Here is a 25,964-nt window from a genome sequence, read left to right as displayed (position 1 = left end):
GCTTTTGAACTATTGTGTTAGAGAAAACTCTTGAGAGTCCCTTGGACTGCAAGGAGATGAAACCAGTCCATCCTAAAGGAGATCAGTCCTGAATATTCATTGGAAGGACTGATGCTGAAGCTGAAGTTCCAATACTCTGGCCACCTGATGCAAAGAACTGACTCATTGGAAAAGACCCTGATGCTGGGAATGACTGAAAGGAGGAGGAGAAGGGGACAACAGAGGATGAGACGGTTGGATGCCATCATCGACTCAATGGACCTAAGTCTTAGCAAGCTCCAGGAGCTGGTGACGGACAGGGAAGCCTGGCGTGCTGCAGTCCATGGGGTCACAAAGAGTCGGACATGACTGAGCTACTTAACTGAACTGAATAGAGCCCATAAGGTACACAAATTAAAGCAACATGATGTAACTATTTGCTGTAAATGGTTATGTTCAAGACAGTAATGGTGGAAAGATCATGCTTGGGAATGAGTGTGGGTTTGTTCTTTAATGGATTTATCATTAATAATTTTTAAAAAATTATATAACACAAATTTTAAATACATACACCACCTCATACTTTTGGAAAAGAGTGGCATATATAAATTTTTCATTCATTAATAAAACATTGTATGAGTAGGAACATTTCTAGAGCTATGTAACAGGAAAATGACAAAACATATTATTTTGACAGGACTGGTCAATTTGATAACTTTTAATCAAAAAAGTATGGTTTAGCTAATATATAATAACAATGATCTATGCTTTGAGATATTTCAAATCCTAAAGATGACGCTGTGAAAGTGCTGCACTCAATATGTCAGCAAATTTGGAAAACTCAGCAGTGACCACAGGACTAGAAAAGGTCAGTTTTCATTCCAATCCCTAAGAAAGGCAATCCCAAAGAATGCTCAAACTACCACACAACTGCACTCACCTCACACACTAGTAAAGTAATGTTCAAAATTCTCCAAGCCAGGCTTTAGCAATACATGAACCGTGAACTTCCAGATGTTCAAGCTGGATTTAGAGAAGGCAGAGGAACCAGAGATCAAATTGCCAACATCTGCTGGATCATCAAAAAAGCCAGAGAGTTCAAGAAAAACATCTATTTCTGCTTTATTGACTATGCCAAAGCCTTTGATTGTATGGATCACAAAAAACTGTGGAAAATTCTGAAAGAGATGGGAATACCAGACCACCTGACCTGCCTCTTGAGAAATCTGTATGTAGGTCAGGAAGCAACAGTTAGAACTGAACATGGAACAAAAGACTGGTTCCAAATAGGAAAAGGAGTACGTCAAGGTGGTATGTTGTCACCCTGCTTATTTAACTTATATGCAGAGTACATCATGAGAAATGCTGGGCTGGAAGAAGCACAAGCTGGAATCAAGATTGCCGGGAGAAATATCAATAACCTCAGATATGCAGATGACACCACCCTTATGGCAGAAAGTGAAGAAGAACTAAAAAGCCTCTTGATGAAAGTGAAAGAGGAGAGTGAAAAAGTTGGCTTAAAGCTAAACATTCAGCAAACTAAGATCATGGCATCCGGTCCCATCACTTCATGGCAAATAGCTGGGGAAACAGTGAGAGACTTTTTTTTTTCGTCTCCAAAATCACAGCAGATGGTGATTGCAGCCATGAAATTAAAAGATGCTTACTCCTTGGAAGGAAAGTTATGACCAACCTAGACAGCATATTAAAAAGCAGAGACATTACTTTGCCAACAAAGGTCCGTCTAGTCAAGGCTATGGTTTTTCCAGTAGTCATGTATGGATGTGAGAGTTGGACTATAAAGAAAGCTGAGCGCCGAAGAATTGATGCTTTTGAACCGTGGTGTTGGAGAAGACTCTTGAGAGTCCCTTGGACTGCAAGGAGATCCAACCAGTTCATCCTAAAAGAGATCAGTCCTGGGTGTTCATTGGAAGGACTGATGTTGAAGCTGAAACTTCAATACTTTGGCCACCTAATGCGAAGAGATGACTCATTTGAAAAGACTCTGATGCTGGGAGGGATTGAGGGCAGGAGGAGAAGGGGAAAACAGAGGCTGAGATGGTTGGATGGCATCACTAATTCAATGGACATGAGTTTGGTTAAACTATGGGAGTTGGTGATGGACAGGGAGGCCTGGTGTGCTGTGGTTCATGGGGTTGCAAAGAGTCAGACACGACTCAGTGACTGAACTGAACTGATGCTTTGAGACTAAAAACTTTCACATCTATTACCTATTTCAACTTTAAAAATCTTAGGTGGAAGATACTATCCCCATTAAGAAATATATTTGGCAAAACTAAGTATCTGGCCTTAGTATAGGAAAGACTTATGGCTCTAATTTCATTTTTTTCTCCTTCAAGTTGGGAACATTTTCCACAATCTGATTCAAATTCTTTAGCAACTGAACTATCTTCTCTAGTATTTGGAATCCCTGTATGGAAAGTTAAAAGATATTTTAATAATTTTTTCTTGTTTTCACTTGAAAAATAGTTAAGTTTTCTAAGTAATAACATCATCACAAGTGAAAGTTGCTCCGTTGTGTCCAACTCTTTGTGACCCTATGGGCTATACAGTCCATGGAATTCTGCAGGCCAGAATACTGAAGTGTGTAGCCTTTCCCTTCTCCAGGGGATCTTCCCAACTCGGGGATCAAACCCAAGTCTCCCACATTGCAGGCAGATTCTTTATCAGCTGAGCTACCAGGGAAGCCCAACATCATCACAAAGTATCAAGAAATTATGTGATACATGGTCATCAGGGAAAACTTACCAATGCTTTTCCACTTTAGGACTTCCATTCCCAACTTTCTCAGGAGCTCATCTACCTGCAAAGGATCACTTCTGCACAGCTGATATAAACATATACATTCACTGGGATTTCAATACCTTATAAAGGTTTAAGATGATTCTTGGCTCTTAACTGGCTACCAATATTTACCAATATTTAATTGAAAAGCATGATTTCTTTTGTAAATACCCATAAACCATTTTATTAACAAGTGGGGACTGAGAATGCTTTATAGGCTTACCCCTCCCAATGTCCAAACCTAGAAATTAGGCTTACAGGTACTAGTCGTTTGCTCTCTAGTACGGAAAAACATCACCCTTCATCACACCTAAAGAAAAGCATGCTGCAGGATCCAAACAGAGGCTTCTGCTCTCTCGGCTGTCACCTCAATCTTTAACAGTGTGAACCTTCAAGAGTCAGATCTTCATACACCTTGAAGCTGATTTTATAATCAACTGTGATTGTCACTTGGGAGTAGTTCTCTTTAAAACCTAATAATATTTCCTTAAATCCTTGGGGCGGGGGGAGGGGTGGTGGAAGGGAAGGGACTAAAGCATTTAATCACTAGTAGTGCATACAATTTCCACCTTACATTTCCCCAACTTGTTCAGTATCAATCACTTGATAAATAATATCTAAGAAAGGAGGATCTGACAGTCTGATCTCACCAACTTCCTTCTAGATGACTGTTTAGTTTACCAAGCTCATTTCTTCATTCCCTCCCTTCTGAAAGATTGTACCTAAAAAGGAAGATGAAAATAAACTTTACTTTTCCTATTAATTGAATACAGAGGACTAGGAGAGATTATGGGGTGATGAATATTGTACAACTTCCCATTTACTTTCAAAATTAGAAACTCTGCTTATTATGCAAGAGATGGGGCTCAGATTGATGATAAAGCCTCTCACTAGGCTTAAATAACTCCTATACCAAAATATCTTATTTAAAATGTTAAGGAGTGACACATTTGCTTCATCAACCAATGAGATTATGTCGTTCTCAGCTCTTCTGGAATAATTTCTGACTTTGCCTTCCATTCTAACAAAAAGTATGAGGACATTTCTAGGATGAGAATCTAAGAGGACACTTGACAAGTTTATTTCAAAGTTGGGATATAATTTAAGCCTAGTGACAGCACATTCTATTCTAGATGACCCCCACAATTTCACTACAGGTATCATAGCAGCCCTGAAGTTACACTAACTTAAGAAATACTAAAAATATGTCTATCAATTTACCTAGCGCCACCATGAGCAGATACATCTTCTCATTTAACACTAATCAAGCTGTGAGGAAGATGCTATCATTTCCCTTTTACAGTCAAGGAGGCAGAGACTCCAAAAGGCCAACTGCCCTTCAGTCTGGGACCAAGCCAGGAAATGAATCCAGGGCCTTGACCGGCTCACAATGGATTTCAGAGAAATCTAAATCCTTCAGTGTAAGACATTCATCAGCTCTGACTTACATTCATTCAAGGCAGTCAAAGTGGATGTTGAGACTTGATGACTTTGTTACATGAATACCTGTAACATACAGAAAGGAAAATCTATAAAAAAATTAACTACTGAATAGGACTAATAGGTACTTAACAATAAATGTAGATAACTGAGTTGAACCTATTTCCCATTTTTTTATCCAGATGCCAAAAAATATTACAAATGTATATTTTAAAATGTATAATTCCTTTATTCATTAGCCCTAAGATTAAAGAACAAAAGATGAAGAAATTATATGCTCCCTAGCCCTGAATTTTTTTTCTTTAAAATGAGCCAGCATCCTTTATCATAAAATGAACATCTGGCACTAGATCTATTTTGAAAAAAACTGTGTCTGAAGAATACTTTACTTGCCATTTTTAAAATGTAAGTTATATAAATGGGCTTTCCAGGTGGCACTAGTGGTAAATAACCTGCCTGCCAATACTGGAGTTGTAAGAGACAAGGGTTCAATCCTTAGGTTGAGAAGACACCGTGGAGGGCATGGCCACCACTCCAATATTCTTGCCTGGGGAAATTGACAGAGGAGCCTGGTGGGCTACAGTCCATAAGGTCGCAGATTGGACACAACGAAAGCGACTAAGCATGCACATAGGTTACAAGCATACATCTAATTATAAGAAAAATAAGGGCTGTATATAAGTATCATAAAAGTATTTAAAAAATTATTCTGAAGCTAAAACTTGGGAAGTTGCACTTTTAAATGCATAGGTATCCAACTGCAACAAAACAAAGCCAGAATTCACATTCCTTGAAGGAAGAAAACACATAATAAGTTTTATAAAGTTCAGTGACATCACTGAAATACCTGTAGTAAAAAAAATTATCTAATTATTACTGACATGTTTTCTAGAGTAGCTACTTCTTAAACAACTGAACAAATTTATACATATCTGAGTGATATTTGGCCAGTCTAGTTTGTACCTAGGGTAAGAAATCAAATCAACTGATTTAGGATTCTATTGTAAATTTGTCTTTATAACTAATGCATAGAAAGTAAAAATGTAAACTTAAACTACTTCCTACCTAGTTTGAGAAAATTTTTTTCCTAATGGAACTGACATATATTCTAATATTCACAGAAAGGACAAAGACTATGACTCTAAGAATGATTTACTTTAAAAACCAGGCAAATATTTAATCATTCAACTTACAGAATTACATGTTTTCCTCAAAAAATATGTTAGGCTATATTTTTTATGTATTGTGCTTGCTGTCTTACTCAAATGTGTCTGGAGCCACTGAACGAACATATTTTATACTCAGCTGAGAGATTTTTATCAGTACACTTAAAGGCAGCAGGGTGCATAATTAGGTATGCCTACCATCTGCATCGCCCTCCAGGTGCAGGAGACATTAGCTTTATTTAATATTATCACAACATTAATTTTACCCCATTAATTTATGTCATTTGTCCTTTATTTCAAACTCAGATTGCCAATACTAAAGCACTGGAGGTGATGACCCAATTCTGATTTCAGTGAAAGTCTTATAAACAAAATCTTAACCTCATTAACTAAAAATACTCTTAAAATAGGAATTGAATGGCTTCCTTTTACATTTTAAAAAGGAATTTACAATCAAAACCATTCAGAGTTTTTTCCAAAGAGATAGTATATTGAGAGATTTTTTTTTGTAGGGTGTAATGACAAGGCACTAGAAAACTTTAAATCACATTATGAACAAGCTATTTTTCTTTCAGTTCTTTTAAGTCCAGGAGTGTCTCCATTGAGTCATTAACACCATTCTAGTATTTGTAACTCTCCCTCACAGAGTGTAGACTTCAAGTTTTCATCGTTGGTAGGCAATGGTATTTTGACAATTTAATAACATTGCTTTTGCTCACAGTTACCCTAAAATTTATGGCAAATAACATGGTTTTCCACTTAAAGTGGTGAGATACAACTCTGCTTTTAAGTACACTTAAGTTAAACAGGAGTCTATTTTCATGATAAATATTCAGTAATTAATAGCAGAGTTGTAGGAGGATATGGTAAACACCATGAAGATTCTATGCAAAACAACTCAAATTTTTGTTGTTTAGTTGCTAAGTTTTGTCCGACTCTTTGCGACCCCATGGATTGAGTGTGCCAGGTTTCTCTGTCCTTCACTATCTACTGGGGTTTGCTTAAACTCATGTCCATTGAATTGGTGATGTTATTTTGCATCCAACTTCAGAAGAAAAAAGACATGGTTATACAAAAATGAAAACAAATCTATTTAAAGAAAGCTACTGAATTTACATTACTCTATGTCTTTCAGGATATAATACTACAATAGCCATCACATTCCTTGACAGCTTATCACATGCATGGTTTAAATAGTTATCTAATCTTCCAAAGCAAGGTAAATCTGTTAAGTTTTACTGAATGGAATAAAGGACCTTTAGGGAAATGAAATTTAGAGAGTGGAATTTTGAATGCCAAATACTTCAGGGTAGACTCATGTGAAAAATCACAACTTCTAATACATCAATAAGAAAATAAGAGAAAAAGTAGGTTTTCCAAGGATAATTGTTTATTTCAGAAAATACACATGTGAGGAGGGGAAGGATGTTGGAAGACGAGAGAAGGGATCACAAAGAATCAGCAAATGACACAACTTTCTGAAAAATGTCCTTTATTAAATGAACAAGTTGAAGCACCCTCTTAGAAGCTGCCTTTTTGATGATGGTTGTAATTTTTTTGAAACATCAAGAAACATTTTCAGTGAGAGAATTCTGAGGTCATTACCATTCATCTGTCACTGTCTTGAAAGGAATCCTTTACAGGGCCTATGAATGAACTTACTAGTACTTGAATGATAAATAAGATTCCTAGAAAAATGATACAGTTTTTTCTAATTTACATAAAATGGAGTAACCGTATTTTGAAGGCAAAAAGCTGCAAGGTCAATTATATAAAAATCATAGTAACCACATTTGCTTTCCTAGTGTCCACACTATTCATTTAGAAATGTTCCTGCCGCCAACATTTTTTCTTTCCTTGAGGTAACAGAGTCCAATCCCGCCGTAAAAATATAATAACTCCCTTTAGGAACAGTCAAAGTTAAACATTACTTTTTGGTAGACAAAGTTGAGGAACATCTTTGCACAAATCAAATGCATTCCAGAATACTTGTCACTGATAGGAAAGAACACACCAGAGCTGCTGAAAGCAGGTGATGATAGTTTTGACATTTCCACACCTAGACCTCAAAAGCTTATTGATTCTTGTCTCCCTGCAGGCGTCCTTTCAACTTCTCCACTCACCATGATGGAGATCTGAAGAAAGGTACTAAATCACTGTCTGGCATTCTCAGACAGTAAGCTAGATGACCAGATCTAAGGCAGCTTGGCACAGTAATTTCAGAGCAGGGAAGAGCTTCCTTTGTTTCTTTGAATCAATCAAAATCTGCTTTATCAAGAGCCTTAAAATGGAAAAAAAAAATCTTTTTCTTGTCTTTCATGAATTTTAATCTTTCATGTTTCCAATTTCATCACTATTCTGATAAATGGGTTCTACTGACTTGCTACACCGCACTGCAACATCAGCTGCTATGTATCAGTAGATGTTGAGATTAAACACATCATCATTGTCACCATCATCATCATTCAGAAGATGTCACAAAGAAACCAGAAATGTCTGGCATTCATTGATGTGATTTAATCACACAAGCAAATATACTGAACCTATTACGGGCAAACCACAATCATGACTTGCGCATGGTCTTGAGTTGCATATGGTATTAATACTATAATGTTCAAGTCTTCAAACTCTTTGTTCAAACACTTTTTTCCTTCCCCACAGAGAAATCTTATGTTTCCAAGAAGGAATAATATAAGCAGCATAAGCCTCTGTCATTCTCTAATGCTGATGCATCTATAGTCTTTTCCTCTCAAATCTTCTTTTCCTTCCTTTTTTCCCTTCTTCGCTTCACGTCCACATGCTTCGACTTTGTTAATTAATAGCAGTTCAGGAGGGACGCTTTCCCCTAGTGTTTCACACCCCTAAGTGGCATTCCCACTGCTTTCTGTTTTGAATTCAATATAAAGACCGTAGCTAGCTTAACTAAAACAAGGTAATACCATGAATTAACCACAACTTATAATTCAATCATCTACATATTGAATAAAAATGTATACAATCTCTCCTATTTGCCAGGCATAGCAATGGTAGCTAAGAATATAAAAACATCCAAGATTATAGTGTCCTAGGGCTTCCATTGCAAAGTACTACCACATGAGGTGGTTTACAACAGCAGAAATTTATTCTCAGTGTTCTGGAGGCCAGATGTCTGAAAGTGAGGGACAAGGTCTCTCCAAAGACTCCAGGGAAAAATTCTTCCTAGTCTCGTCAAGCTTCTGGTGGCCGCAGATATTTTTTGTTTGTTTTTTGGTCCCTATCTTTACATGGTCTTCTATGTCTTTATGTCTCTCTTTGGCCTTCTCTTAAGAATTTTGGGCCTGTTGTAATCCAGCATGACTTCATTTTAACTGAACTGACTGCATCCACAAATACCCTGTTTCCAAATAAGGTCACATTCTGAGGTTCCTGGGAGACGTAATTTTGGGGGCAATGCTACACAGACTAGTACAGTTACCTATTGGGCTCTGTCACTGTGGTACTCTCACACACACTCAAGCCAACACTCACTGGTTAAGCTGCCTTCCTAGGGCATGCTGTAGAGTGGCCTACATAAGACCTTTGCTAGTTAAAACATATAAGCGGGTGGTTCAGCTTCCAGCAGCCAGCCACGAAAGGATCCTGACATGCCTTCATGATGAAGGGCCATTTCCTTGGTGACTAAGAAGTTGACTGTGTCACTGGGATCCTGAAATGCATTTTGTAGCATCAGGTATCTCAGTTTACAAGAGATAGTTGGGAAGAACATCTCCTGAATTCTTGCAACATGTAGCTCTATTCCGGAGAAGGCAAGGGCACCCCACTCCAGTACTCTTGCCTGGAAAATCCCATGGACGGAGGAGCCTGGTAGGCTGCAGTCCATGGGGTCATGAAGAGTTGGACTTGACTAAGCGACTTCACTTTCATTCACTTTTATGCATTGGAGAAGGAAATGGCAACCCACTCCAGTGTTCTTGCCTGGAGAATCCCAGGGATGGGGTCACACAGAGTCAGACATGACTGAAGTGACTTAGCAGCAGTAGCTCTATCCATTCATTTTGTATATCTAAGAATCACAGAATTTTTATTTAGAACTTGATAACAAGATTTGGGATAAAATAACCTATCACTTCACACAGGAGATAAATCAGAGGGGAGGGAATGCATATGTTCATTAGGTAATTGGGAAAGAACTGGCAGAACAAAGGCTCCCCAATTCCTTGCTCAGGGTTCAAATCATATTTCTCATGTTATTAAAAATAATTTTCATTATGACTTTTTTCTATCTGAACATGCTCTAGCTCTTGACCCCTCTAAAGAACAATTCAAAACATTGTTTCACTCATATCATTTCAGGAAACCACATACAGGCACAACACCTCTCTTTCTTCAACACTGTTTTCTTCCTCTACTCTATGCAGAGTTTATGAATCTTTAGCATAAAAAATCTGGGCAAAAAAAACATTGAGCTTTTCATAATGCAGTTGTCCAAAGTTCCTCTAACTGTAACTATGGACACCATATGTTCAGTTAGACATGATAAAAACCAATTTTAAATTGCAAATTTTGAACAATAAAGCTCTTTCCCAGTAAAAAGAACAAAAAAAATAATATGCCTGCCTTTTTTTTTTTTTTTGGTGCACCATGAAATTTATTTATTCACTTCAATTCTGCATTTACACAAAAGTGCTGTAATAAAATATCTGTACACTACTTTTGTTACAAATATAGATAATATTCAAAATGACTTTATATATTCTAATGTAGGAGTTTCACGCTCTAAAATGGGAATGAACACATGATAATTCCTCACCAGTTGTCTCAATAAACAGCTCCATCTGTTTCCCTTAGTCTTAAACTATTGTATTATAAGATGTTAATACAAAGCAATGAAATGAAGTTATGTTAATCCCCTTAATCTTTCTATCAATTTACTAATGGCATACAACCAAAATAATTACTAACACATTGCTTTTTTCTCTGTCATTAAGATTAATACTAACTGAAAACCAATTGCACAGCACACAGACACATTTTCAGCAAAGCATCCCTTCATACCAGCATTAGCAATTCAGAGACCCTTCCACGCGCCTGCATGGTTAGCATGGAGGCTTTCTAGAGAAACCACAGTCAATACAGGACAAGGCCATCATTTTACTTATAGAAAGGTGAAATATTATACAATATGTCAAAAATGAAAATGAACCTCAAGATGTGCAATAAATGGTTTCTTTACAAACTCAGGGACATTGATTCCTATTGCTGCTATTTTACTCAATCATGAAGTCCATTTTTGGAGAAAACTATATATGTATATATTAGAGCTAGCAGATGCAATGTTTTAGTAATATTTAAAATAATTAAATATTGAAAGAATTTTTAAAGACTTTCAGTACAACTTTTCTAAGCTAGAAGTGGGGAGAGAAGGTAGATTAACAAAATACATTTTTATAAAACTCGAGATTTTCTTCCTTATACTTTCATTTTTCACCTTAATTTCATGAAGCCACTTCTCCTTGGTTAGCTTTTGAGTGACTTTTTCTTTCTCTACTAACCACTGATCACGCATTAAAATTTGCCCACCTGATTATAAAATGTCAGGTATCTTCAGGAAGAAAGACCAGCTTTATCTATGCAAACAAAGAGCCCTTCTCTTTGAGTTTACATTGCAAAATATAAAGACAATGGGAAAGTGATGCTAGGGTGTCAGTAAGAAAATTATTTCCACATGACAAAGCAAACTTAAATGTTATTTTTTTTCCTACAGTATTGAAGAGCCCAGTGAACTCAGCCTGGGAAAAATGTGCAGGATCACTCTCTTTATAATGTGGGATGTGAGGGAGAAGTTGAAGTGGCTCAATTCCGGCAGCAAATTCAGGAGAGGACCATCAGAGTGACACTGCCTTTTGTCCGCTTAAGGATGGCAACCGCTTCTTCGTGGGTTACCCCTTCCAGACTCTGCCCATTGACAGCAATGATCTGATCACCCCTCTTTAGACGGCCATCTTCGGAGGCTGCTCCCTGCAATTATAAAGTGGGCTTATTTACTTCTCAAAAAAAAAAAAAAAAAATGCTGTCACGCAGCTACACAACAGAAAAAGATCCAGACAAGAAGGTAAATTGCTCTGCGTGTACACACACATTGCTCTCAGTGCTCCAGGGTGCTCCACAGCCATTAAGCAATGATGAACAGACACAAAGGAAGCCTTTCTCCTAAATGGCTTTAGCACTGAGATTCCAATTTGAGAGAGAACTTAGCAGTCAGTAGATTAGTTGGATGGTTTTTTGGCTGTTCAGCACAGCAGTTGGTGGGAACTCAAATTAATAAAGAATATTTGGGAATATGCCTAGTAGGAATGATTTCATAGAATCCAAGATTTTTTATCCTGTAAAGAAGACCTACAGAAAGAAAACAAGGGATTAGCAGTTTTGTAGGACAAAAGCGGTTTTATAGGACAAGGACATGAGGGCCACCGAATCTCAAGTTCTGCAGGACCACAAAAGCCCACGTGTATGTTGACAAGCACAGGATGAGGCCCAAGTCATGCGAACTCTAATCCTAATTCTTTCTGTGGCTTTCAAAAGGCGGCTTAAGCTGCTTGATTCTTTACTTCCCAAGCGTAGATGGAGTCTTCATAGTCCTTGTGGGCCCGAAATGATTAAGACTGAATACAGACACTACTGTCTGTAGAAGAACCCTATCCTAAGGCATACTTACAGTAGGCAATTATGCAATTAAATATAAGATAAAAAATATGGAAAAGTTAATGAGGAACCCATAATGATGAAATTCTTAAAATATGCTCTAACTAGCATGCCTTAAATAAACTGTTCTAAGGCTGAGAAAAAGGACTGCATGACTCTTTTATTTACTGGCAAATGCTATTTGTGTTTTTGGACATAGCAATGGCTTTAAAAAAATCTCACAAAATAGGCTCATTGTTAGATTGCTATAGATATAGCACTTTATATTGGTTAAAAAATAATAATAGAATGAAACCTCCATAAGTAAGCACTCAAAAGAATGACAACACTAATCTAAAGCCCCTAAATGAAATCTTTTAGTTGGTTAAACGTAATTGTTTCTTTGTGCTGCAAAATTTTGAGAATCTGAATTTTCTCCTGTAGGAAATTTTGTCACATTTTATAGTTCCTAAAAATTGTCTTCACAACAAATCACCAAATAATAATTATATGGGTTTAAATTATTTTAACAGCCTCACTAATGTTTTAATAACTTGTATCCTAAACATTCTTACCATCCAACAGGATGCTCTATGATTACAACTATATATCAATGGTTTTCTTTTCTTCACTGAATCCCTTTACATAGAGCTCGTTTGTGGTAGGTGACAGGGCTGCTGGATACGCAAACATTTTAGCAGTTATTTTTCTATTCCATTTAATGAAATGAAACTTGCAAAACAAACACATCTTAGCTATTCTGCATATGTATTATATGTACTCTTCTGTGCCTATTTTATATTTCACAACAAAAAAATGCAAAGAAAAAGAAATGCCAGGGCTCTTTAACATATATATATTTAAAATGCCCTATTTTCAAAAGACATTCAGTTATATGCATCTTGTTTGCAAAGGAAAACAATCAGGCCTGACTGTCTAACTCAAGTTCATGAATTTTATGTATATTGTTGACAGCACCCATGAAACTTCAATTTGAGCCTATATTCCTTTAAACATAACGAAACCTCAAATTGGACAAAAATACTTAATGACCTGTTCCTGCAGGGAGTCGTGCAAGAAAATAATCAAATGTTGACCATTTGGCATTACCTCAGGCCATAAACTAATAAGCCAGCTGCTGACCACTATTAGTGAACATTTAGGGGGGAAAAGGGTAGTTAAAATTTGAAAGCTTACCTTCACAAACACTGTTTTAACGTAAATGGGTAAGTCTCCATGAGGACTGCCATATCCTCCTACTATACTGAAGCCTAAGCCATCTGGTCCTCGGTCTAGTGTAATAGACTTACACTGAGGAGGCCTGCGGAAAGGGAAGAAAACAAGAGCCATTAGATCTTATGTGCACACACACACACACATATGGCATATACAGGGATCTGTATGAATCAGCGGGTTATCTGACACCCACCTAAAGCTGACCTAATTCTCTGTGTCACCAACAGTGAGAACACCATGGGTATTTAGGGATGCTTCCATTGTCAGTGTCTGCTGCGCTACATATCTTAAATTTACATAATCTAATGAAGCCCTACTTAACACCCTAATTCTATTACCCATGTATACTACCCTTAACCTAACATATTCATGGCAAGTTCTCATTGTACACTGTAGCAGCTCTTTTTCCAGTTCATTTAAAGTGAGAGGAAGAAGCACTGAAGACTAAGATGGAATAAGTCATAAACATTAGTATTCCCAAGATCAGAGACAAAAGCAGATAAACAAAATAAAAGCTGCATCAAATAATTTAAAAATTCTAATATGCTCCTCTCTTCTCTCTATATGTTCTAATACTTTTGTACTCAAGTTTTGGGTAATTGTGAAGTTTTTTTTACTCAAAATTATGATCTATTAAATGATCAGGCAGTGTAGAAATTTTTAAAAGGATAGACTGACCCCAAGACTAAAATGTTTCTTCAAAAAACTCAACAGATGAAAATGTAGAAAGAGCAGCAGCACACATACATGCCTGTCTGTCATCTACCCACCTACCTACCTTCCTACCTGTCTTTGATAAACTAAATCCATGCCAAACTCAAAGAGCTTAGACACACCTGGCTTTCAACTTTTATACTTCATCTCCCATCATTTCACCTTTCTGTGGCTCATAGGGACATACAAACCACAGTATGTGAGCTCACCCTAAGTCATCTTGAAATATACTACTTGACGTCAGTCCAGTGAAAGAAAGACTAGAACTGGCAGGCTCCTGTTGATGACCTGTGACCACACTCACATCTCCTCCAGCGACCACCTGAACACAGAAGAAATATGAATAGAAAAACATGCTCATGTGGCTAGGAAGACATCAGCAATTCTTCTTCAAAAAGAGCACTGGGATTAAAAATGTGTACTTCATCATTCACTTAATCATTTCTGTTAACATAAATTTCATAAGGTCCAGAGGTATCTGTGACACTAAGGATATTCTACTAATTCAATTCTATCAAGTTCCTTGATGTTTTCAAACATGGTATCACATGCAACTGTTTTCTAAAGATCTTTAGAATACAAGCCACTCAATCACACCACTAGAAAACTTCAGCAATTAATCATATCCTGCCAAGACTGAGAATTTTCCCCCTTAATTCTCCCCCTTAATTTCCCCCCTTTGTATACTTTTCCTATACAAAGTAGGAAATAATACATATATTAAGAAAAAAATGTGACAGAATGTATTTCCTATGTACTTTCTTAAAACTCTCAATGTAATCATTTATGTTCAAGGGCAACAGTAAATAAAATACGAGCAGGAAATTTCATCATTTTTATAGTTTTAACATCAAAGCTCATGTGTCCTCAAGGTACCCACAATCGGAAGAGTTCGGATAAAAATGTTACCTGCATTTCAATGGGGCCAGAGGCATTTTTCAGTAAGTTAACTGCCTGGGTGTGAGTCATTCCCTCTGTGGATGTGCCGCAGATAGTGACAATCCTATCCCCAACCTGAGATGGAGAGAAATAGCCATCTGCTACAATGCCATGGAGAGGGGGACCATTTGCTTCCCCAGCCTCCACACCACACATATATTGCTAATCATCAACAGAAATATAACCAAGGAAACCTCTGATTCCTAGCAGCAGCAACCACAGAGAGAAGCTGCACATAATGGCTATGTTCTATCATCTTTGGGACTAGGGGCAGGGAACCACACTTCCCTTCCCTTCATTTCCCCCAAAGAACACTGCATCTGTTATCATTTGTGAACGAGAATTCTCTAGATATTATTATTATACACATTATCTGTGACTATAAGTCAAAGGTTGGCAAAATATAGCTGATAGGTCAAGACTGGCCCACCGCTTATTTTGGTAAGTAAAATCTGGTTGTAAGCCAGACACAATTATTTGGCTGCATTCACAGGATAGAGTTGGGTAACTGCAATACAGACACATAAGCCCTGCAAAGTCTAAAATATTTATCTGGTCCTTTAGAGAAAACTTTTCTGACCCCCATGTTATCCGTACAATCAGTTTTAAAGTGCCAGTCATAAATTCACATATCAAAGGGAGATTGAACCATTAATGATTTACACAGTATTTCTTAAGTGGTCACTGTTTGAGACAATTTTAAGGCATGAGGCCATACAGATTTTACTGTGTAGAGACTGAGTTACTAATGGAATATTCACATGATTTCAGAACTGGGCAGTTAGCATAAATTCTATCATAGCGCTCTACATATGCAAAATCCCTCAATTTTGAAGCAAGTTTTGTAGTTTCACGTTATAAATCACATTTACATCAAACTTCTGCAAAACTGATAAATAAATGCAACATAAACAATAATTTTCAATTTAATAAAGTTAAACCAGCACAACCAGCATTTAAACCAAAAAGACATGTAAATAAAAAACTTCACTTCAAAAAAATAATTTCACTTCATTCTGCCAGTACTTTCTGAGAGTACTTTCTTCTTTAACTTCTTCCACAGGATTTCAAGCAAATAAAAATATTAAGAAACAACTGCAAATTATCCCATTTCATTTACTGACAAATTGCTTACAACAGCAAATTCTTCTTTTAAAATTTCTTCATTTTTTACTCAAAGCAACCCCTGTTGCAGCTATATTAGCTGATTAAAAAGCTGATAGAGACATTTCAAACTGCTTGCAACAGTTGGCCAGATGCAAAGGGTTTATAAAACCTATTGGCAGATTTGCTAAGGCTACCAGGGACTTTGTAGAACTTACTCTGAGTTTCTGCGTCTGAGCTGCAACTCCATTTGGGTGCATCATTGCAATAAATATAGGAACATCACCCAGCGGACTGCCCACTCCTCCAGCAATGCTGACACCCAACGAGTCAGCGGGCCCCTGCCACGGGACAGACAGAATACTCTGGTCAAACTGTTATCTTTTATTGGCTTTTGTTCTCTTTGGCACAACGTTCTATAGTTAAATCTGATCTTCTAGACTTGAGGGAGGAAAAGGATGCCCAGGAACACTGCATTAATTTATCTGATACAAGTCCTTAATGTGACTTAGAAAACTAAGCATCTGTTCGGGAGGTAAAAGAAGCCACAACAGGCTAAATAAAAAATCACATTACGGGGAATGAGGACAACAGAGACCTGCATTCAAAGCCAGAAACCCACACTAACAAATGCTGGGACCTGGAAGAAGTCCACTGCTCTCAATCAATCTCTAGATCTTCATGGACAAAATGGAAATAACCGGGCCTCTTACAAAGAGCTACAGTGACTACTGAATGAAATGGAGATGGTATGAAGTGTCTACAAGCGTGCTCAGCACTTAAATTTGCTTTTCTTATCTCTGTTGTACATAGCTGTCAAAAGAATCTGTTTCAGAAGAATGGGAAACTTCTTCTGAAAGTCTGAAGAAGACAAAGGTTTACTGATCCATAAAAGAAGTTAGAGAGGCCTGGTGTATTTTGTATGGGACTGGGTTGATACCATTTTGGGCAATAAAGGGTATACCAAAAATGATTTTTCAAACAAGGAAATTCAGCAGAGTCTACATTGTGTTATTTTCACTGCATGTAATATATATTTTATCAGATGCTACCATAAAACAGTAAGGCAGCTAACAGGAAAATATGCAGACAACCTTGGAGCCATCAATGTATACTATTTTCTCTCTCCCCGTTACCTTTTTAATTTCAACAGTTCTTAATCCCTGTATTTCAGATGCCACTGTAAATTAAAAAAAAAACAAGAGAAAAATATGATCATTAACACATTTTTAACGTTAATAATAGTTTAAATTTTAGTTGATTCTAGAACTAAATGCGACTAAGTGAGGTACCCCAATGTTTTTGGAAATAGGGTGTTCAAAGTTACTAGCACACATGATTATGTCTGTCTTACAGAGGGGCTCCCAACTGAAAAAATGGCACACCATCCCACATCTTCCTTTTTATTTCAAGCACTGCTTGTACAACTGCATGATCCACTCTGAATGAGGCAAGGACAGGATGTGTTTTGGACGGAGAGACACATGTGCACAGCTGAGAGGAATAAAGTCATGGAAACATTAAAAAGAATCCACGGACTTAAGTGCCTAAATTTCTAGAATATTAGTCACATTGCAAACAGAGACTGCCATATGGTTAGTTTCTTCAATTTGAACAACTTTCAACCAATGCTCCAAGCCAAAAAGCCCTCTGCATCATGATTTCATGTAATTAAAACACAGGAGGATCTTATTAATTTTCTCAATCAAAATTTTTGCAATCTTATGAAAAATAGATGGCTTCAACTAATGGCATCTTCTGATTTATTGCTATTACATTAAATAGAGAACAGGAATAAAAATCAAACACACCAATCTTCTTTGTAAGAAAAACATTACAGAATACTGATTCTAATGTTAGCAGATCTCCTAGGGAAAACATCAAATGGGAAATGCTGCCATAGGCATTGCTTCATGCTGCTCTCAATTTTTGCAGGCACTCATTTTTGCACCTATATTAAGAGTTTGGGATGATTTAGAGGAAGAAAGCTTCAGAGGTAAAGTAAAACAGAGGAAAAAAATCAGTGTTGATGGCCAAAATTCAATCCAGTAAATCATGCTTAACGTTTCAATCCAATCTTACGTGCATTCTTCTTTGAACTACTTTCCAGTAACTCAGATGTACCGGATCCCGAAAGTGGAAAAGTGAATGAAGACAGGCTGGCTTCACTCATCTACAAAGACATAATAGTTGTCTTAGAGAGTTTGGGAAGTAATAATATCCCTTAAGTACGACTTATTTCATAATTACTTTAATGCACTTAGAAATACTTCTTAAGCAATAGTGGCATTTAATAATTAGAAAGGCAATCAATATAAAGAGTTTCCACTGAGTTTTGTTTCTTTTTAAGGAAGAATGTGTCCAGTGACATAACTAATTAAAGGCAAAAGAATTTGATTCCAACATAATCTCACCCAAGCTAATCTTTTCTAAATTTAATCCAGTTGCACACAGATGCGAACTTAACACAACTGCAGAAATAGGGCCAGGGGACAGGAAGCAAATGGTAATCACTCAGGGGTGACTGTGAGGTCTTTAAGGACAGACAGGCTATCACTGTGTTTTATATGTAGTGGTGAGCTTGTACAGTTCACCTACACAAGATTCTTTTCAGTTGAATGTTGACTGATAAATGTTAGCTATAAAAATAGCTTAAATACATGCTATCTTGGTAGGCTTTATAATATATTAATTGGTTCATTTTTGAGATTATGCAAAAAGAATCATGTCAGAAAAGAAGAACGCTTGTGATTAAGTTTCTCAGAATGACTCACAAACTACTTAAGAGCTTCACCTTGCTTGCCTGTCCATTCCCATCTCTCAAACTCTGTACCCTTAGCTGCTCTGCCAAGCTGCCAGGCCTGTGTTGAGGACCCTGGACAGACTGACAGCAAAGGCCATCTTCGAACTCCTTTCGGCCTCTGAACTGCATCACCTTGATGAATTTCACAGCTACGCACCTGGCTGCTTTGAGAAGGTCTCCTCTCCGAATGGAATGGACCAGTTTTGACTCTTCCGACTTCCAAGGTCACTGTGCCTAGGGAACACTAGGGGGAGGTTGTTTGACAGAAACATTTAAATAAAACGCTACAGTCAGCTTTAGGATTACACTTTATTCTTTATGGCTGGGTTTTTGAAAGTCATGTTTCCTTTGGAATTTCTATAGGCAAGGAAAGCTCTCATCCTTTGTGGAAAGAGGTTTTTCTAAAGCATTAAAACTAGTAAAAATTTTAACAACCAATCAGTAGTAGCCACACCAAGTGTCTGTCTTGCTAGCTTATGATTTACATGGAGAGGGTCTCTGTCCAGGCAAAGAGAGATGGAGAATCCACCAATTCTCTCATGCAACACACTAATGTAGAGCCAAATGTGTGAAGGAATTTGGATTTTAAAAAACAAAAGCAATAAATAACCACTATTGCAACAAGTTGCTCTGCGTTCAATAGCAGAGGTACTCAGATAACATAAGCTCTCTACTGCCACACTGCACCTGAATAGATCTATTACGCAATATTTAAGCCGAACTGCTGTAAACATCAAATGAGAATTGAGGAAAATTTACCTGTTGCCCTTTACAAATAAATGACAGGCATGCAAGAAATGCTATACAGTCTAATGTGGAAGTAGCAAAATGAGGTGGGTGAGAACTGGCTTTTTGGAGTCAGATACTCTGGTTTAAATCCAGTCTGTGTGATTTACTCGCTGTGTGAACTTAACAGATGTCTACCTTGATAAGTCTTTTACTCTGCATTTTAAAAAACAGACAGAGATCATTATATGTTGCTGTGATAGAATAATCCATCCACGTACAATGCTCATCAAAATGTCAAACACAATGCAGTATTGTCAACTGTGTTGCTTCCAGTTTTTCTATTATAACAAACAGCACTGCAATGAACTTTAGCTGCGTAAAATTTTTTGTGTACTGAGGATTACTGATGCAAGACTTTAAAATGAAGAATTACTAAGTCAAAACAACAAAATGCAGCAGCAGTTACAACTAGCAGAGCTACAGGGATATTTAAGGCTCTCATTATATACTGGCAAACTGGTTTTTAAATGGGGATTTAACTGGTTTAATGTTACAATATGGATGCCTCCTTCCCTATCTTAGAGGTATCTGTCTCACAGAATTAACTATCATTTTAAATTTATCTCCTGAAGGAAGCGACTTCTCCTTAAAGAACCCCAATTACTTTATTTTTTTAAAATAACTCCAAGAAGAAATGATATTTTAAGTGTGCTTTACTAATAACCAAATTTATATGTACATATCAGGTCCTATGCAAACCAGAAGTCAACAACAATATGCTCACTTGAAATCCCTCTGTGAAGCTAACCTTAGTGACTAAAGAGGTTCTGATTAGAATCTGAGACCTCTGACATTATCCACTGCTGTTTAATAATGTCATCAAGTTATACGCTCATGTTACTGAACATGTATCACGTGACATGGATTCTGATGGCAAGAGGTTTCTAGTCAACTTTGAAGGATACTTTGGGTCATAAAAACACATGGTAGTTAAAGGAAAACAATGAGATAAGAATTGATAGGAAATACATCTAAATTTCCAAGAACTGTATTTTTAAGTGATCATTCTGTATTTTATAACTCATTTTTAAAATTAGACTGGTGCTGCCTTTCCAATCAGCAAATGATTTTTCACGGAATTCACTTTGGAGGAAAGAGATTTCACAACGTAAAACATATTTAAGCTTAGCAACAATACCTTGGGATGGAGGTCTTATAATTACTGAATTAACAACAGTGGTAACTGTTGAAGGTACTGCCAGGTAAATCTGCAAACACTGTTCCGTATTCTTCATCTCTGGGGAAATATTGGGTTGGCAAAAAAGTTCATCTGGTTTTTTTCCGTAAGATGGTGCAAAAAAAACCTGAATGAAACTTTTGGCCAACTCAATATGAAGATGTCCAACTTAGTGCACCCAGTAAAGGGTTAGGGTGGGGCACAACCGTCCAGAAAGCATGACTTTCAGAGGTACCCTGTTTGCCCCCTCTGATCTCCCGCCTTTCTGTTGAGCATCCCTGCCAGTATGAGACTCTCCCCTTATGCCAGAGGTCATAAGAATACATCCAGATATAAATATGGAGGTGGGGTGAATTGACATGAAAACATTTTTTTCTCTTTTGTGGCCTGAATATGTGCTTTTCTTTCAAGAAAAGAACCACGTAACAATCACTTTATGATAAAACATCTGCTAGGATCACAGATGCTCAGTTCATGGTTCTTACTGTGTGTGCTCCCTCACTCGGCCATGTCTGTCTCTTTGCAGCCCCACAGACTGCAGCCCGCCAGGCTCCTCTGTCCATGGGATTTCCCAGGCAAGAATACTGGAGTGGTTTGCCATTTCCTTCTCCGGGGGATAATACTTAACACTGTTCTATAAATATATAACCATATAATAAAGAGCTGATCGTAAGTGTACAGATGTATCACTGAAGTATGTCATCTAACATATAAATATGTCTTATTTGAGAGAACATATTAAATAAATACTTGTTGCATATGGCAGCTCCTCCTTCTCCTACGCTATTACACATAACCATTTATGGCACTGGATTTCTACCTTCAGCAGAGCCGCAACGGCTTCCTGCGTTGCATGACGGACGTCTTCTCCATTCACTGTTAGTATCTGGTCTCCCTGTAGCAGTCGCCCGTCAGCATCTGCAATGCCTCCTTTGACAACATCGGACACGAACACTCCAGTATCATTTCTGCAAGTGTGATTTTAAATATCACCATTATGATTTTTTTCCAAGTGGAATGCAATGCTTATTTAATGAAAGGCTAACACTTTAGAATTGAAAATTTCACTTCCATTTTTATGACTTTAAAAGTTTTATTACTTTATCAACACTGGTGAAACTGAGAACTTTGTATAATAATAGTATCTTATGTCTTTATAATACTTTATAGATTAAATATATCTTTCATAAGCGTATTTATTCAAAACTTATAAACTGTGAGTAGAAGTGGTTATTATACACATTTTATAGGTCACGTAGCTACTAAAGGGCAAAAATAGGATTTAAGAGTCAGTCACTGGGAGAAAAATCTATTGTTCTTTCTACACCATAATGAAGCCTTGAATGGATATTGACCTGTGCCTATATAAGTATGTTGCTATTATCAACAACATCATTAACATTACTTAAAAGAAACAATGGATGTGTCTCAAACTAAAACCATTTGTTACTCAAAATTACATACCTTTGCTGTGATGTCTCATTAAATCATTACGGGTTTAACTTTCATACAAGATAGGTTTATGCAAAATGAACAAATATTAAACTTATTCCAACCTTCTTTTCATAAAAGTATAAATAACTCAATGACTTCCTGTTGAGATATAAAGATGACCATGTAGAAACACTGAGTAAGGTTTAATTGCATCACTTCTTCTTGCCAAGGCCTTGACCTCAAATAAGTCATTTCATCATTTGATACTGTTTTCCCATCCTTAGAATAACTGTGCTGGAATTTACTAGATTAAATATTTTTTAACATTAACTATATATACATATTTAAATAAATTAGGTATTCAATTTATGTAAATTCACCGATATGCTACCCCAGGCCTATTAATTTACACTCTCTGTTCCCTTCAGATGGTGTGCTCTTATCATAATGATCCTTCTCTCTAGAATATCCTCCTTCCCTTTTTGTTAGATCACCTCTCACATATCACACGTCTAGCTTCATCTCAGGCACTTTTTTTATAAAGCAGTTTTCCTAACCTACTTCCCTTAAATAAGGTCACACAATCCCTTTCTCCTTTGCTTCCATGGGTTCCTCACAATATGTTTCTGTCTCTCATTAATAGATTCCTTTGTTGCAAGAATATATTTAATTCTCGTTTACCAAACTGAGTTTTCAGATGTTAGCATTCATGCCTCCTTTAACTCTATTCCTCAGAACCTAATGGATCTCTTGGCACCCAGCAGGTCCTCAAAATTACCAAATGCCTTTTTGTATTGTTGCTGTTGTTCAGTTGCTAAGTCATGTCCTCCTCGCGACTCCATGAATTGCAGCACGCCAGGCTCCTCTGTCATCCACTATTTCTCGGAGTTTGCTCAAATTTAGGTCCACTGAGTTGGTGATGCTATCGAACCATCTCATCCTTTGTCACCACCTTCTCCATTTGCCTTCAACCTTTCCCAGCATCAGGGTCTTTTCCAATGAGTCAGTTCTTTACATCAGGTGGCCAAAGTATGGGAGCTTTAGCTTCAGCAACAGTCCTTCCAATGAATATTCAGGGTTGATTTCCTTTAGGATTGACTGGTTTGATCTCCTTGCAGTCCAAGGGATTCCCAAGAGTCTTCGCCAGCAACACAATTCATCAAATCTTTGGCAATCAGCCTTCTTTCAGCTTTCTTTATGGTCCAACTCTCACATCTATTCACAACTACAGGAAAAACCACAACTTTGACTATACAGACCTTTGCTGGCAAAGTGATGCCTCTTTTTAATATACTGCCTAAGTTGGTCATAGCTTTCCTTCTGAGGAGCAAGCATCTTTTAATACTGACTAAAAAGTCTAAATCAGCATCTTCTGATGTTCCACTGCTGCGTGGACTGACCATAGCCACCTACAGAACACAAGCAGTTGATAAAGATTCTACTACTGCTAGTACTCTTCAAAGAAATTTAAGTTCAATCCTTTCCAAGAAATCACCGCCTTTGCCCTGATTAGTCATACCTTTTACCAACAATACTCAACCCCAGGCCTTTCCCTGGCTTCTTCTGCAGCTCGACGGTGAGGGTGTCATACACGTCCTCCTCTTTGTATGGGGCCTCATCTCTGTAGAGCGTCAGGCGCACCCTTTGTGGTGTCTGTCTTAGGACATTTATTGCTTCATCATGTGTGGCCTTCCTCAAGTCAATTCCATTTACCTGTACGGAAGTGGGACACAGATGGGGAGGGAGTAGATGAGTTAGTAAAGTGAAGAAAGATGGAAAAGGGAAGAAGTGGGGAGAGAGAGGAAAGGGAGGGGCAGGGGGGAGAAACATAGACCACCCTCCCCACAGATGCCTTTCCTTTGTGGTAAAGGTCAAACGCACAGCATTCTGTACCTCTAAAATCTGATCTCCAGCCCAGAGTCTTCCATCTTTACATGCTGCTCCTTCTTCATAAACTTCATGGATAATAATGGCACCCTAAGGAAACAAACAAAATGAACCATGCTTTACCCCATCCTCCCTGGGAATGGTGAGCAGAAATTCAGTCAAAGCACACTGTACTCTTATAGACACTGATAAGGGTTATACACGGACAGCATCTGTATGTGAGTCACGCGTCGAAATTCAAAGAAAAGCATAACAAGACAATTTGCTGTAAGTCTTAAAGAAACTTAATATTTCTTTCAAATGATAGGGAATTTTTTTAAAAATTTATAAAATATGTAAATCACCCACACACTTATTTATAACAGATACACATCACCTTTTCTATCCACAAATGAAATTAACAGGTATGCCTCACCTTTCCTATCTACAAGTGGAATGAATGGCTTTTAAATGCATTTTTGACAATTAGAAATTTTTGTCTATAAATTATCCAATTTTTCAGATGTTTCCTCAGTATGGGTCTAACCCAATGATATCCAGTCAGTAAAAAGAAAATTAAAATATGGCAGGAACTGGTAAACTAACACAAGTATTTTGAACCTAAGGGGCACAATCACAAGTATAAAGGAATATTACTAAGTCAGTGTTGACTTACTCAAAGTAAATGAGTATTTGCCCCACAAATTAAAATAACAAGAAATGATACACTTTTCTAAGTCTTTGTATTTCATTTCATACAGCTGGCGGAAATTTCCCTGCAGTGACCTCTCAGGGATCACTGAAGAGGCTGCATATTTGGAGCATCTCTGGCTACATCCTCACCAGCAGTGTGTCGGACCCCCCAACAATGCTCAGGCCCAGTCCTGTCCGCCCTTTGGAAATCTCAATTGTTGTTTCACAGCCTGGGATGATGGGGCAGGTTGCAGGATCAGAAGCAAAGACTGCTGGTGTTGACGACCTGCTTGTACCTAAAAGTAAATTTAAAATGAAATGCAAATAAAAATTGATCAGAAAGCATATACATCAAACTCACCACACCGGTTGCCTTGGGAGATGGAACAGAATCATGGGCCCAAGTTTGGGGACAAAGAAGACTTCAATCCCACCTTAATCTTTTAGTTGTATTTAAAACTATCCAACAAATATGACATCATCATTGTTACCTTAGTGCAGTGGGTGCAAAATTACCTGTAAATTATCATCTGCACTATTCTGTATTTTTCTTTAATTACTGGAGATAATAGGTAAAAGGAAAGAGAACAGAGTTGAACTTAACCACTAGTTTCACTCTGATATTCTATGTTTCATGGGAGCCAAACGAACGTCTTAAGAAACTATGATTCGTAAAACTTGGAACTGAAACGTGCGGAGGAGACCTAACTCACATTCAGGGAAGACAAAGCGTAAAGGACATCAGTAATTCTGGTCACGGTGCCTGCCACTCACGGCTTTTCAGGTTTCTGATTTGGTTTTCTTTTCATCCTGCCCTAGAGCATCTCTCCTTATGTAATCAAATCATACATGCAAATGGATTTCATATCTGAGTTTATAACACATTAAGTGAGCCCCACCTTAAGTTTGTTTCTTTATGTCTCGATGTTTCATAAACTTGAATATTAAATACTGGTGCATATATGCTCAAAATTAAATAAATAAGATTAGATTATGAAAAAATAAGGAGAATATAATCTCATACTCTGTTGTATGAGAGACTTCATATCATGTTTGGTGATATAGCAAAAAGCATATAGCAAATAGCATATTCAGACAAAGCTGGTATACTTGATAGATTAGCTTTAGAGAAAACATTCTTTTTAGGAATCAGAGGCAG

The 25,964-nt window shown here is 37.3% G+C and overlaps 1 protein-coding gene across 9 annotated transcripts in view; it reads right to left on the bottom strand.

Moving 5' to 3' along the window:
* Window positions 1-9,987: 9,987 nt before the first annotated feature.
* MPDZ (multiple PDZ domain crumbs cell polarity complex component) overlaps window positions 9,988-25,964 on the bottom strand; it is a 160,776-nt gene continuing 144,799 nt past the window's right edge. For all 9 annotated transcript variants that reach the window (XM_043890631.1, XM_043890630.1, XM_043890633.1 and 6 more), the window contains 12 exons: window positions 24,956-25,101; window positions 24,140-24,223; window positions 23,766-23,959; window positions 21,633-21,780; window positions 19,004-19,090; window positions 18,126-18,216; window positions 17,180-17,223; window positions 16,262-16,384; window positions 14,910-15,014; window positions 14,210-14,322; window positions 13,248-13,371; window positions 9,988-11,387 (listed from right to left, as the gene is read on the bottom strand). In XM_043890631.1, the coding sequence (XP_043746566.1) occupies window positions 11,241-11,387; window positions 13,248-13,371; window positions 14,210-14,322; window positions 14,910-15,014; window positions 16,262-16,384; window positions 17,180-17,223; window positions 18,126-18,216; window positions 19,004-19,090; window positions 21,633-21,780; window positions 23,766-23,959; window positions 24,140-24,223; window positions 24,956-25,101 (1,406 nt within the window). In that variant the 3' untranslated portion in view covers window positions 9,988-11,240. The remainder of the gene's footprint in view (window positions 11,388-13,247; window positions 13,372-14,209; window positions 14,323-14,909; window positions 15,015-16,261; window positions 16,385-17,179; window positions 17,224-18,125; window positions 18,217-19,003; window positions 19,091-21,632; window positions 21,781-23,765; window positions 23,960-24,139; window positions 24,224-24,955; window positions 25,102-25,964) is intronic.

Source organism: Cervus elaphus, chromosome 29, assembly GCF_910594005.1.
Source record: "Cervus elaphus chromosome 29, mCerEla1.1, whole genome shotgun sequence".
In the NCBI taxonomy this organism is placed as follows: Eukaryota; Metazoa; Chordata; class Mammalia; order Artiodactyla; family Cervidae; genus Cervus; species Cervus elaphus.
Note: the sequence above shows the minus strand (reverse complement) of the source record. Positions and strands in the feature narration are given on the sequence as shown.